The sequence below is a fragment of the Paramormyrops kingsleyae genome, chromosome 6 (genome assembly GCF_048594095.1).
Source record: "Paramormyrops kingsleyae isolate MSU_618 chromosome 6, PKINGS_0.4, whole genome shotgun sequence".
NCBI lineage: Eukaryota > Metazoa > Chordata > Actinopteri > Osteoglossiformes > Mormyridae > Paramormyrops > Paramormyrops kingsleyae.
The window spans coordinates 32,544,988-32,560,210 of record NC_132802.1 but is presented as its reverse complement, the minus strand read 5'-3'; the positions used below and the strand labels follow the sequence as shown (position 1 = coordinate 32,560,210).

At 38.6% G+C, this 15,223-nt stretch overlaps 2 protein-coding genes across 10 annotated transcripts in view; one reads left to right on the top strand and one right to left on the bottom strand.

Annotated features, from left to right (window-relative positions):
• LOC140591693 (uncharacterized) overlaps window positions 1-15,223 on the bottom strand; it is a 34,907-nt gene continuing 19,684 nt past the window's right edge. For 5 of the 7 annotated variants that reach the window (XR_011991975.1, XR_011991970.1, XR_011991973.1 and 2 more), the window contains 2 exons: window positions 1,455-1,648; window positions 758-884 (listed from right to left, as the gene is read on the bottom strand). Coding sequence is in view for 1 of the 7 variants with exons in the window: in XM_072713072.1 (XP_072569173.1) it covers window positions 240-538; window positions 680-884; window positions 1,224-1,371; window positions 1,455-1,648; window positions 10,530-10,658; window positions 12,837-13,055 (1,194 nt within the window). In the remaining 6 variants the exon portion in view is untranslated. Of the gene's footprint in view, window positions 539-679; window positions 885-1,223; window positions 1,372-1,454; window positions 1,649-10,528; window positions 10,659-12,836; window positions 14,123-15,223 lie in introns of those variants that run through there. The other 2 variants (XM_072713072.1, XR_011991971.1) reach the window with 2 other exon arrangements.
• On the top strand, window positions 6,146-9,840 carry LOC140591694 (uncharacterized). 3 transcript variants are annotated; one of them, XM_072713078.1, is made up of 3 exons: window positions 6,146-6,731; window positions 8,779-8,874; window positions 8,952-9,840. In XM_072713078.1, the coding sequence occupies exons 1-3, from the start codon at window positions 6,213-6,215 to the stop codon at window positions 9,270-9,272; spliced, it is 936 nt and encodes a 311-aa protein (XP_072569179.1). In that variant the 5' UTR covers window positions 6,146-6,212; the 3' UTR covers window positions 9,273-9,840. The 3 variants fall into 3 exon arrangements, 2 of the variants coding, with proteins under 2 accessions (XP_072569179.1, XP_072569180.1); XM_072713079.1 differs by lacking the exon at window positions 6,146-6,731 and adding an exon at window positions 8,286-8,330; XR_011991977.1 differs by lacking the exons at window positions 8,779-8,874; window positions 8,952-9,840 and adding an exon at window positions 8,172-8,237.

Genomic DNA, 15,223 nt, shown 5'->3' with positions numbered 1-15,223 from the left:
TAGTTTGACTTTGCTTGCCGTAGCATGGCACATTTTATTTTTTTATATCAATGCACTGGGGGGACGACAACAACAACATTTTGAGCATATAAAATAAAGACTTCTGACTCATCACTGCTTTTTTATTTTCAACAGAATTATGATAGTCGTAACAGTTTGGATGAATATTCATGGGGATTAAAATATTAAAACAAGGTTATTAACTGACCTGGGTTAAGTTTCTCAAATTAACATTTATTTTAGTGGCGAGACAAATGTATCAGATGCAGAATAGCATCTTGAAAAGGTCTGGGATTGTGGTTGACCACATTTTCATACAGAACATTCATATCAGGATATAGTTGTGCAAATTGTCCTTCTGCATGGGCTTGGTCTTCTTCACTGGAGAATGGACTTTTGCCAAATGATGAACATCTAGTCAGTGAAGAACCAGTCTCTGATTCATAGAGATCAGCCGCTTCAGAAGCATGGGGTAGAAGATCCACTGTGATCTTCTTTACACAACCACTTTGTGCCAAAGTGTTTGGAACTCCTTTGCCTGTAATAGCAAATTCCTAATTAATGACCCTGCGTGGTGAGTTCATTGCAGCGATTCATAATGGTGCATAAGGGTAGAGTCACTGCATATGTAACAGTAAACAAGTTTCCTCTTTTAATTTAAAAAAGGGGAGCAAGATACCTGGAATTCTATGAGCATTCCATGCCTCCACTACTCTGCTGATGCCAAGGCTGGAAATCTGACATGTTAGATTAGATACACAGAAACGCACTGTGTCATCCTCCATGTTGATTTCCTCTTGATCCATAAGATTTACCAATGCAGCTTTTATGGGATAATTAACCCTGTTGTTGATTTCTGGCCAAATCCTTTCAATTCTGTGATTCTAGACATAAGAAATATAATCAAACCATATATATATAGAGCCAAAGACACAAGTCAATCAATAAAAACTTTAAAGAGAATAAAGGAGTTTTGATAGCTGAAGACATCTGTTGGGACTTAATATAAAACATGAATGACTGACACGGTTTAGGGGTACTAAGCACTTTTGAGATGATTTGATTCATTATATTTCATTCAGATATGCAAACTACAATATTCCAAACCAGGATTTGGATTATACTAAATCAGTCTCTTTTTAAATGTGAATTTATTGTATTTATGTGCATAAGGATTCAATAATATTTCCCCAAAGTTAAAATAAAGAACAACAAAACCGTACTCTTGTCGAATTTGTTTGAACGTAGGATAGTCTGTCAGTGTTATTCCTGAAAGCTGAGATTTGTTGCTGCATGAAAAGAGTCAAGAGGAACTCTTTGCCATGGTCCACCCTCACTTGATCCCATATACTAAAGCTTATGACAGCTGGTCTGCAAAGCAAGTACAAACATGAAGTAGTGCCAGTGAAGTGCTGATACATGCATGCGAAACATCAATGTATGGGTTTAGTTACCTAAATACATTTTCATAAATGAGAATATTATTCTTAATAGGCATGGTTGAATGGCTAACAATCTTGGAGGTGAAGCCATCTATTGCTAGAACATGGGTGGTCCCAAACATGACCAACTTTTCATTTTGATCCAAATGAATTTTGTGACCCATGTACTCGGCATTATAAGGAACTGGGTTGAGATTTCTTGCTCCCTGGAAAAGAAATAAACAAATTAGAAAAGCATACCTATCAAAAACACCAACACTATCACAACAGCCAAACTGATGCATTCCAGTAGCACTGTTTTAATTTCATGAAACTATTCTTCACACATGCCTACTTCATGGACTTTGATGTGGGGAGAGTACTGAAATTGGTCTTAGCTCTTGGAATATTTATTTATCCAAATGAACTTGTGCTTGGAAAATCTATAAACCACTTTTCATGGTAATCATCAAAGTTGCTCACCATTTGATAATCCAGTTTTTAGTATGATAATGACTAGTCTTTTATTTTTTGTATAAGCTGCTTATGGTGTTCACCTTATTTTTCTTTTATCATTTGCTCATTAGTTTACATGAAAAACCACCCATCAGATGATTTGTTGATTGAGGTGTGTTGAAAGCAGGGAAGCATCAACATATTCAAAGCAGCATGGCTCCATGAGGAAGACTGAAAAATATAATCCTATGTGCATACACTGTAAAAAAATCAAACTTGCAATTGCTGAGCTTACAGTCATTTCTTTCACAATTCAACAATAAAAGTTGAGTTGCCCTATAAACTCAAATACATTAAGGGTTTCAACTAATCTTTTAACGTTTTGGAGCAAAAGTTGGTCTCAGATGAAATTTATAGCTGGCAAAATGAACGAATTCAAGTTTTACATGAGTTGAAGCGGTTGGCGCCTTTCGGTGCCTGAGCACGCATGCGCATCTCATATTTTTGGATACTACGGGTCTAGTTTGCACTTTTGCAAGGACTGAAAGCCACCTGGCCGTCTGCCTTAATGCGAACGTGAGGCTTTTTATACCAGGAGGTGGATCGATCGTTCATCTCAACTTTCTAAAGGCAAGTAATGTTTCTTTTATTATATCAGACAATATATGTTTGAACAGTGTCAATTTGTCTTTTAGAAATATCACAACTGAAGTTCTTCGTATTTTTCCGAAACTTAGCATAGCATTACTTTCTAGGCTAAGAAGCCTTGTGGCTTATTGGTATGTGTTTACTATATCATTTAAGATTCCATGTCACAAACTATGTGCCATGTCACAAAACAATGAAAATCCGACAAACATCGCTACTAAAGAGGCTCGCTCATATCTGACAAGCCTCCGCGACACTCCCTATGTGTATTTCATGAAGTGCAGTCTGTGGCCGCCATACCACCGAACGAAACAAAATAGGCTGGCTCGCTCATGACCAATGGCAGCAACCGCCAATTTATAACCGCCAATTTATAATGGCGGTAATTTGAAATTAACTCAGGTTTCTTTTGAATTGTTGACACTGTCCTCTCCTCTCTTCTCATTATAGTTTTTGTATGCAGTGCCAGTTCTGCTGTTTTGTCTGTTCAAGCCAAGAAGTACTCTTAAGGCATCACCAGCTACGACATAGCAGAGGATTTCATTTGCCCTGTGTTTACAGTGACTGCGTCTGTTCGTTTAGGACACGAGGGACATTGAAGTCTCACCTCAGCAGATCACACAACAGGGCTAAGAAAAGGCAGGAGATCTCAACATTTTTTTGTGATTTTTGTGAATTTAAGGAAAACTGCTCACAGCATACATTTATTTCACATATTTTAAGGCACTTAAAAAAACCATCAGACTGTATCCTGTCCTTTCCAAAAATGTGACTATGCTACCAACAATGTATAAACCTTTACGTCACACACAAGCAGAAAGCACAAAAACTCAAAAGATATAAAAAACTGTATTAGACTGATTTCTCATGCAAATGCATGTCCTAGTGAAAGTAGCTCCCCTGATAAATCCTTAAATACCTCTCAGGAGCCAGAGACATTACCAAGTGGTTCAGGTGTAGCATCAAGTGATAAAGAGGACAATGAGTTTGTAGATTACCAATGTCTTGAACATAAAATAGCTAGACTTTTTCTATGCATGCAAACATTGTTACATGTTTCTAAAAGTGCTTTGCAGAGAATTATTGAGGAAATTAGTGACATTTTAAAATTTTCTCAGGTTCATTCATTTCAAAGAATCAAAGAGGTGCTTGCTGAACAGAACATTGAGGCAGATGATGATGTAATTAAAAATATAAATGATGCACTTTTCAAAACCAACCCATTAATTATCTCAACAGAACCAAAAGGTGCATTATCTACTGATTACAAGAGAAATATTTATTTCAAGAATAATTTTCATGTAATTGAGCCTACAGAGTACACCTACAAAGCCAGAACTAGAAATAAATTTGTTTATGTCTCAGTAAACCAGGTCTTGGAGAACTTATTGAAAGAGAAAAGTTTCTTTGAAAAGTTAGCATTTGATAAAGAAATTAGTGAAGGTTACAGATCATTTAGAGATGGGCAGTATTTCAAAAACAACAAGCTTTTAGGATTGCAAGATACTTGCATTAGTTTAGCTTTGTATATTGACGACTTTGAAATATGCAACCCTTTAGGAACATCTCGAAAAATTCACAAAATAACTGCCGTCTATTGGGTTGTACTCAACTTATCTGCAAGGTTTCGTTCTACATTGCCCTCAATACAGCTTGCTCTTCTTGGTAAAAGTGTAGACGTTAAACAGTTTGGGTATGATGCTTTTCTTTATCCACTCATTGAGGATTTAAAATGTCTTGAAAGCACAGGGGTGTATGTTGAATCTTTAAATAGTTTTTTAAAGGGAACTGTATTTTGTGTCTGTGCAGATAATCTTGGGGCTCACAGCCTTGCAGGCTTTTTGGAGTCATTTAATGTCGACAAGTTTTGTCGATTTTGTAGTATTGATAAACATCAGATTGCAGCTCTTGATCCTACAGAATTTCCATTAAGAACGGTGGAACAGCATAACATTTTTCTAGAAGATCTTCAGGATGGTCAAAGACAAAGTGTGTGTGGTGTCAAAGGTTCCTGTGCCTTAAGTGCGTTGTCCTATTTTCATCCAGTCACTGGATTTCCTCCAGATATATTACACGATTTCTTTGAAGGTGTTGTCCCTGTGGAATTGTGTTTGTGTCTTCAAGATTTAATCAGAAAGGGTTTTATTACATTTGAAGGACTAAACAAACGTATAAAATCATTTCCATATAAATTCTCTGATAAGCTCAACAAGCCACAACAAATTACAAAAGCCAGTTTTGGAACAGGAAGAGTGAGTGGCAATGGACATGAAAACTGGACACTTTTGCGTTTGCTGCCTTTTATCATTGGGACCCGTATACCAGAACATGAGCCATCATGGGAAATATTGATGGACCTTAAGGAGCTTGTTGAGATTGTTGTCTCGACAACTCTATCAGAAGAAATATTGTCATACTTGGACACCAAAATATTGGATCATCGACGACTACTGATAGAGACTTTTCCTGATTTTAATTTGAAGCCAAAACACCACTATATTGAACATTATAGTCATCTTGTGCGTTGTTTTGGTCCCTTAGTTGATTTGTGGACTATTCGATTTGAATCTAAGCACAACTTTTTCAAGAAAACTGTGCATGATGTCCAATGCTTTAAGAATATACTACTAACACTTTTTTCAAAGCATCAACAAATGATGGCATACTTCTTAGATGGTCATAGTCTTTTTAAACCAAGTCTGCATGTTGATAATATTGACACAGTTGACATCTGTTTCTTGAATGAAAATCTTCAGAAGTGCTTGAAACTGAAATATCCACAGGTAAAAGCTGTGTCATTTGCTAAATGTGTTTATCTGTATGGGACCCAGTATGTTAAAGGCATGATCATTTCATCAGGACAACTGAGTGGACTGCCTGAATTCTACAAGATACTGAACATTTTGGTAGACTCTGGGAAAGTGTCATTTGTTGCTACAAAGCTCTCCTCTTGGTTTATAGAACATTACAGATCATATCGGCTTGACAGCAGCTACAAAGATCTGGAAATACTTGACCCAGAAGATTTGAATGATTACCACCCTTTAGCTGAATACTGCGTAGCTGGACAACTGATGGTGACACCTGTTACATGCCTCCTGCATTGAAAGTGATGGTATGTATTATTCTTAAATAGTTTTCAGTTGATTACTTTGAATTTGTCAATTATTTAGAATTGCGCCCTTTTTTGGTTTGTCTTCACAGGCCCTGTTACTGCGAGTCCACGTCAGTCCAAAACTTATCAGAAAAATCCAACTGTCCACTGTTCCAGAATCTGTGAAGCAGCTTCAAGATGAACTACAAGCAAAGCTTGGACTTGAAGGTGACTTTGCAATACAATATGAAGACCCAGATTTTGGGAACGCACTTTGCAACCTGATGGATATTAATGAGCTACCTGCTGGACGGGCAGTGTTGCACCTCATTTGGGAGGAAAATGCATCAGCCTCGCCACCACAGACTCCATCTGATCATAGCGCCATCTCATCTATTGATACAGCCAGTGTGAGTTCAGCATCTTCTTTCAGCCCATCCTCATCCACCCAGACCTACATGCGTAGCACTTCACAGTGGCCAAATCCATTTCCTATCCCAACCTTTTCCTGTGATGTAGAGTTAAAACTTCGCAAGGGCAATGAGGTATATGAGAAAGCAGGGGCAAATTTAAGTGTAACAAGAGACATCAAGATGGAAATTCTAGATAAGCTGGCACAAGAAATGTTTGCAATCAAAGCCTACCCTGACAAGAATGAAATAACATCTGTTGCCCAGGAGCTAGTTTCCAAACATCCCTGCCTCAAAGAGCCCGGCAATGGCACAGGATATGATGGTTGGGCAACAAGCATTAAGTTCAAGCTTGGCAACTACCGTTCCAAGCTAAGTCAAGCTGGATGTAGTGAAGTTGCAGTCAATCGAAAAAGAAGAGGGGAAGAAGATGACGGTGGTTCAAATAGATTTTCCTTAAAGAAACCAAAGCGAGGTGAAGTCAACTTTATCCCTGATGCCCCAGAAAACTACAATGATGAGTCTCTTGAAAATGAAAGATGCATTTTGGAAGATGAAATGAAGAAGAGGGATAAGAACATGGCACTCATCACCCAAAAGATGGACATCACATTCTCTCTCAGGAGGAAAGAAGTTGTGGAGATGCAGCCCTTGGTCAAGGAAATGCAGCTCAGATGGCCAGCTCTCTTCTTGAAAGAACAGGTAAGATAATCTCTTAAATTTATAAAGGAAAACTTCCGTTTTTTATTTTTTTTTCAGTGTGGTCTTATTTCTAGAATGGAAAACGTTCATTTACTCAACCAGACAAATTTCAAGGCATTTGGAGTTGTTAGAAAGAAATTTTAATCCCAATGTTACGAGTCAGTCGTTTTGCAGGAGAGAGCTGAGCCACGGTTATGGGGAAAGGATTCACTGAGACAACTAAGAAATGCCTGAATTAAGCCAAAAACCACTCTGGAGGGTTTTTAACATAAGGAAATAATATTAAAATGTGTTTAAAAGCTCCAAAAAGTTGATTTTACATGATATAGGACCTATCTTCTGAACAACTCCAAATGCCTCGAAACCTGTCTGGGTGAGTAAATGAACGTGAGATCCATTTCTTGTGCCCTTCATAAGCATCTGTTTGTAGCACGCCAATATCTTGTAGAAAAGGTTGAAGGCTACCGTTGAGCTAACAATGCTAATGGTAAAATATAAAAAAGTAGTTGGCTCTAAAAAATATGAAGCTAATTTTGGTATTACCAACAACTCTATTGAAGTGAAATCTATTTACTTGTCAACTTACTGTGTATAATAATGGATTGCATTTATTTTGCTCTTTTCTGGGCACCCAAAGCGCTTTACAATTCCACTACTCATTCGCTCTCACATTCACACATCGGTGCAGGGAAACTACAGTTGTAGCCACAGCTGCCCTGGGGTAGACTGACAGAAGCGACGCTGCCATATTGCGCCATTGGCCCCTCTGGCCAACACCAGTAGGCGGTACGGTAAAGGGTCTTGCCCAAGGACACAACGACCAGGACAGAGAGAGCCGGGGGATAGAACCAGCATCCTTCCGGTTACAGATGAGCTTCCCAACCCCCTGAACCACGGTCGCCGCAATGACTTGTCTTCACTGGGCATCTAGAATCTTTTGGTGCTGACCCTTAGCAGGCAACAGCCATGAAACTCACAGAACAGGATTGAGAAAGTCACTTGCGTGTTATGAAAGTATCCAAATTTGACTACAGGATGTTATTCTTACTTCATTCTTACATAACTATAAAATTAATGACATTTTTGCAATGAATTTAAAATACAATTTATTGATTTATTTCTTTTCTGCAATGCATCCTGTAACAATTGTAACCATTCTTTTGTCTTATCAACATTTGATTTGGTATTCTATAGACTTACTGTAAAATCTGCCGATCAGATTTTTCTTGTTTTTTTTTTTTTTTTAAATGCATCAGTTAGAATTTGTACCACCACTACCACTAAAAGAAAAAAAAATCCAATCAAGACCTGACCAATAGATCAACCGAGACTAACTAAATGTTTTGAAATTAAGCTGTTTTAACCAAATTTGAAAACAATGTCATTTTTATATAATGTACCTTTAAAAGTTTTCTTCTATATTTTTTTGTTGCTTTGTAGATTTGTGCGGAATTCTCACGCATTACCACCAAAGATCTCATGGGGACCTTCATGACTGCCCTCGACACTTACTCACTTCGGCTGATTAAGCTGTATCGAGTTAGAAAAGCTGCTTTCCGTAATAACATGGATTCCCTGTTGCAGAAGTTTGATGAACAGGTAATATATAAAAATGTATTTGTGTCTGGTTTATGAGGAACCTGAAGTTCCCACTGTAACGAAAGATACTTTATTAAATATTTACTAAATTGATGTAAAAATTGTTAGTTTTCAAAAAGTGTGTCCTGAATGGGATTATAAGCTAACAAGCAGCGCTGTGTGTTTGGCAGATGGCAGGTCATGACAGACAGTTCAACTCTCATCCCATTCATGGCACTTTTTGTTATAAATGTTGTAATAAGTGTGCTACATTTGTTGCACATCAAAATTACTTAAAAAAAAAAAAAAAACAAAAACTGACAAAACCATGAGCAATTATCTGGAATAACTAATTTCAACATCTTATTTCTTAAGTCTGTATTTTTAGCAACAACACTTAATGTGTTTTTAAAAACAAAATGGTAGGTTTATAAATGAGGCTGAGTCTTATTTGATTTCCTTGTTTTAGGTCTCAAACATAGTCCAGCATCGACGAACCATCAGTTTGGAAGGGTTACCGATATTAGTTCGCGACGATGAGACCAAACTCTTCCTAACATGTCTGGTGAGCATGCAAATCTACTCAATCTTCAGTTTTGGTTTTCAGAGACTTATATGTACTGTTGTTTTTTATTTGCATAGGATACAGATCCAGTTGAGAGGGCAACCCGAGGTGTTACGGTGGGAATCCTCACTGTTCTGGAGGACTACGTGGGACCCAACTCGCAGTCCACAGTGGTCAACACTGCCATTGTTTTGGAAGAGGACATTATTCTTGATGACCTGCCAGACCTTCCCACTGCCTTTGCCTACCTGTTTGGCCTACTTTATGGGCTCAACATGGAGTTTCCCAAAGAACTCAAGTACACATTTGAAGCTGTGCAACACATTTTTATGGAGTTGACATCTACCTGTTCCCAGAGGGTAAGAAGCTTCAAAACCAAGCTCTTAACCAAAGTCTAACCTATTTGACAACATGTTCAACTCAAATGCAACTTGTGTGAAACAGAATGCAGCAATTTGTTTTGATTTACAGTTTTTGGGTTTCGTGGTAAGTTGCTCTGAAAAAAGTTAATTTCTGGCTTTAAGAAAACGGTAAGGTGCAGAAAGTTCTGAATCAATCTCTTCTGTTCTAACTTTACTTAATGTAGCTTGCATGGCTGATTGCAGATTTCATGTATAACAAGTTTTTATAAAATGTTGAAAGGGTTTATTCTAACTTGAACTGTTTTAAACAATTTTTATAATCTGGTTTTAGGTACATTTGTACTAGTTTTATAACAAATGTGGCGCGATACTGAACTTCAGAGGAAATTAGTGTTGATACTATTACTATTAAAAGACAAGTGGTGGAAAAATTTGTTTGAAAGTTGTTTGCTGTATGGAAACCAGATAGAAGTTGTTCACATCCTGCCATCTGATGTTTTGAATCTGTTTGTTAGTGACTATCTATCAAGATAGGTTTGATATTCTGTCTGACAATACCACACCTTTAAAATTGGATGAGTAACATTTGTTACAAAAATTTGACTTTTTTGTGTTTTTGGAAGGACTTTATTTGTGGCTGAATGTTGTCAGTATGTTTAAAATGGCTGATCTCAAAAGTCAACATTGTCAGTGGTGCAGTTGTGTTTGAACACAATAAAGTTATTTGAAAATCAACTGTGTAAACATTCATTGGTACAACAGGGAGCACCTCATGAAAACTATAAAAGATACTTTTTCTAAACTTTAGGAAATTGATTGTTAAAAAAAAATATGTTGTGTAAACTTTAGGAAATACGTTGCCAAAACTAAAACGAATACCTTGTGTAAACTTTAGGAAATACGTTGCCAAAACTAAAACGAATACCTTGTGTAAACTTTAGGAAATACATTGCAAAAACAATAAAATATGAGTTAAGAAAAAGCACAATTATTAATTTTGTAAACACAAAAACATCAGCTGAAACAACTTTTCTCCTAAACTTGAAATTATAAGTTATCCATCAGAACCTAAAAACATAAATGCAGTGGGTTGCCTTGAGTTTTTAAGTTTTCGCAATGTTTTTTTTTTTTTCAGTGTACTTGTTCAGTTAGGGTCAGTGGCTGAGCTAGCCTGCATAGCTGAGTAGCCCATGGTTACACAACACCCCATTTCCAGTAACACATTATGCAACATTGTACTTCCACACTCTCGTTAAATACAAATGCGGCAAATCACTAGTGTCACATGGTCACCTGACTTCGTGCTGCGTGGCTCTGTGGCTGGACAGATCTTAGAACTTGTCCTACACGCCCCTCTGATGCGTGTATTCCTTTACTACTTAGATATCCAGTCATCATTTTTCGCCCGAAAGAATCACCTGTCTAATGAAGTGAAAAACAGTTATTTAGAACAAATGTACTTTGCATGCAAAACAACAGATGTCACAGCTCTTTTATGTCATTAGATCCAGAAAAGTACTAACCACTAGCGATGGGAGCAGGAAAAGTGAAAGACACCACGTCCACATTATTAATCTTGGAAATGAAGGTTTTTAAAGGTTTTTTGTGTATGTTAATAGCCTGTGATTTTCCAGTACAGTGGTAAATAATATAAATGAACATGAATAGAATAGATTACAATAAACGAAATACTTTGAGCTGCGTTAAAATAAAGTAGCCTATATGAGTATTAGGTACAGAGTAGGAGAAAAGCGATCACAATGCGGTAACTGGTGACACTTGAGTGAACGTATACGCTACGTGATGACGCCATCGATATGCAAATTAGCGAGTGATGTCATCTGGCGACTTTCTGGGTACAGTTCAGCGACTTCTTCTAAGAAACAATTGGCAACACTGGGTGACTGTTAAGAAAGGGATAAGGGTGGTTCTCTGCAAGTGACTGTTCACAACGTAATCGGTCTCCTCAGATTATCTGGAGATAGCCAGGAGTTCCACGATATACTGTGTGTGTGTGTGTGTGTATATTATATATATATATATAATATATACACTCACCTAAAGGATTATTAGGAACACCATACTAATACGGTGTTTGACCCCCTTTCGCCTTCAGAACTGCCTTAATTCTACATGGCATTGATTCAACAAGGTGCTGAACGCATTCTTTAGAAATGTTGGCCCATATTAATAGGATAGCATCTTGCAGTTGATGGAGATTTCTGGGATGCACATCCAGGCCACGAAGCTCCCGTTCCACCACATCCCAAAGATGCTCTATTGGGTTGAGATCTGGTGACTGTGGGGGCCATTGTAGTACAGTGAACTCATTGTCATGTTCAAGAAACCAATTTGAAATGATTCGAGCTTTGTGACATGGTGCATTATCCTGCTGGAAGTAGCCATCAGAGGATGGGTACATTGTGGTCATAAAGGGATGGACATGGTCAGAAACAATGCTCAGGTAGGCCGTGGCATTTAAACGATGCCCAATTGGCACTAAGGGGCCTAAAGTGTGCCAAGAAAACATCCCCCACACCATTACACCACCACCACCAGCCTGCACAGTGGTAACAAGGCATGATGGATCCATGTTCTCATTCTGTTTACGCCAAATTCTGACTCTACCATTTGAATGTCTCAACAGAAATCGAGACTCATCAGACCAGGCAACATTTTTCCAGTCTTCAACTGTCCAATTTTGGTGAGCTCGTGCAAATTGTAGCCTCTTTTTCCTATTTGTAGTGGAGATGAGTGGTACCCGGTGGGGTCTTCTGCTGTTATAGCCCATCCGCCTCAAGGTTGTGCGTGTTGTGGCTTCACAAATGCTTTGCTGCATACCTCGGTTGTACCGAGTGGTTATTTCAGTCAAAGTTGCTCTTCTATCAGCTTGAATCAGTCGGCCCATTCTCCTCTGACCTCTAGCATCAACAAGGCATTTTCGCCCACAGGACTGCCGCATACTGGATGTTTTTCCCTTTGCACACCATTCTTTGTAAACCCTAGAAATGGTTGTGCGTGAAAATCCCAGTAACTGAGCAGATTGTGAAATACTCAGACCGGCCGGTCTGGCACCAACAACCATGCCACGCTCAAAATTGCTTAAATCACCTTTCTTTCCCATTTTGACATTCAGTTTGGAGTTCAGGAGATTGTCTTGACCAGGACCACACCCCTAAATGCATTGAAGCAACTGCCATGTGATTGGTTGATTAGATAATTGCATTAATGAGAAATTGAACAGGTGTTCCTAATAATCCTTTAGGTGAGTGTATATCTCGAGGCTCCGTTATATGGAAAGAAATGGGTGAGATTAAAAACGGCATTATTTAGTTTAACTTGTACCCAATTAAGTTGGCAGCGCGCACGGTTGAGGCGGCTCCTTGTTCTCCTGAAAAATTCATTGCAATCTTTACAACAACAGTAAAGGCCTTATATTCTATTCTAAACACATTTCAAAGATTAACAGTTTTCACCCGCCTCAAGGCGGGTGATTCAAATTCTGGATGTCATTCGCTAGTGAAAATCTATACAAGTACACAAATCCATAATTTCAATTATGATTAGACCAATTTACGATCCACTAATTTTCACACTGACCTCTTGAATACCTTTGGCTACTGCCAGTTCTAGATGAGTCTGGGAGACAGTTGCCCTGGTCAGCTTCCTATCAGCACAAAACCTTTTGATATTAGCTACTGAGCTTCCTTTGTGTACGCCATTAGATCGCACAAATACAGAAATATATTGGTAACTCTTTCCTTGTTTTTTCATCTCCATAATAATGTCAAAAAATGGATCCAGAGTTGAGAAACTCATACTGACCTCCCTGTTAAATATGCCTAATTTACTATACCCAATTAAGAACTGGACATCTCCTTCCTCTTCGTTTGCCGGCGGTTGTCATCCAACTTAAAGAAGCATTAACGCCACCTTCTGTTCCGGAGTGTAGTTAGAACAGTAGAACTACTGTCCATTTCAATGCATAACCTACAGCGCCCTCCACAATTATTGGCACCCCTGGTAAAGATGTGTAAAATGCCTTAAAATAAATTAATGTTGTATTGCAGTAGCATAGTCTCACGCTAAAAAAAATTGAAAAAGCTAACCTATTTGAGTACATTTATTCACTGGAAAATAAATCCCACATTAAGAAATAATTGTTTATAACAAAATCAACAGTGCCACAATTATTGGCACCTCTAAGAAGTCCATTCATTTTATGAAAACGTTTATCCTTCTGGGTCGTGGGGGGTCCGGAGCCTATCCTGGCAGCTACGGGCACGAGGCAGGGAACAACCCAGGACAGGGGGCCAACCCATCGCAGAGCACACTCACACACCATTCACTCACACATGCACACCTATGAGCAATTTAGGAACTCCAATCAGCTTCAGCATGTCTTTGGACTGTGGGGGGAAACCAGAGTACCTGGAGGAAACCCCACGACAACATGGGGAGAACATGCAAACTCCACACACATGGTCCCAGAGGTGTGAGGCAACAGTGCTAAACACTGCCCCACCACACAGCCCCCTAAGTCCTATGAAATTAATGCAACTGAAGCATTTTTGTCATTTATTCCTTACTTTCTTGTTAATCAGAATGTTTAGCAACTTTTTAGTAATCCATGATTTCCTGTTTCTCAGGGGTGTAAATACGTCATGGCCCATTTGTCTTACTCACCTCTCAAAATGGGAATGGCAAGAGAACATGCCCTTCAAGTAAGGCAGAGGTGTGTTGCTCTTCATAAGTCAGGAAATGGCTACAGGAAAATAGCTACTCGCCTAAACTTAGCCATATCTACAGTCAGAGCAATAATTAAAAAGTTTAAAACAACTGGTTGTTGGGGAGGCATGCCAGGAAATAGCCTTTACTGTCCTACAGTTACAGATATAAATGTGTGGAGTTTGCTAAACGCTACTGGAACTTAAACTGGAACAATGTGCTTTGGTCAGATGAGACTAAGATTGAGTTTTTTGGCAACAAACACTCCTGATGGGTCTGGCGTAAAACAAAGGACGAATATGCGGGAAAGCACCTCATGCCCACTGTTAAATGTGGTGGAGGACCTGTGATGCTGTGGGCCTGTTTCTCTTCCAATAGCCCTGGGAACCTTGGTAGAGTGCATGGCATCATAAACACATTGAAATACCAGGACATTTTAAATAAAAATCTGATGGCCTCTGCCAGAAAACTGAAAATAGGTTGTCACTGGGTGTTTCAGCAGGATAATGATCCAAAACATATGACCAAATCAACACAGAAATGGTTCACCAGACACAAAATCAACCTTCTTCCATGGCCATCTCAGTCCCCAGACCAAAATCCCATAGAAAACCTGTGGGGTGAGCTGAAGAGGAGAGTATATAAGAGAGGACCCAGGACCCTGGACAATCTAGAGAGACTTTGCAAAGACTAATGGACAAAGATCCCTCTCTCTGTATTCTCCAACCTTGTGAAATGTTATAGGAGACGTGCTGTCCTATAGGCAAAAGGGGGTTGTACAATGTATTAACAACAGGGGTGCCAGTAATTGATATAAACAATTATTTCTTAATGTGGGATTTTTTTCCCCAGTGAATAAATTTACTCAAATAAGTGGTTAGATTCTTCAAAAGGTTAGACTCTTTCAGTGTGACATTGTGCTACTACAATACAAAATGAATTTATTTTAAGGCTTTTTACACATCTTTACCAGGGGCGCCAATAATTGTGGAGGGCGCAGTACATACAACCCCTCTCAACTACATTTATAACACTTCCCTCCTGGTGAGATCATTGAACATAATTATGATCATTATGGGACTTTTTAGTCATTTAACCCGACTAAATGTTCCAAACAATGACAGCAAAAAGATGTCCAAAACAGACCGTTGAAACATGAAGGTAGGGTGTCAGATCTATTTAAAGATCATTTTCCCACTGCACTGATGTGGGGATGGATCGGAATACCCCTCAACAGGCATGAAATTTGCAGTGCATGT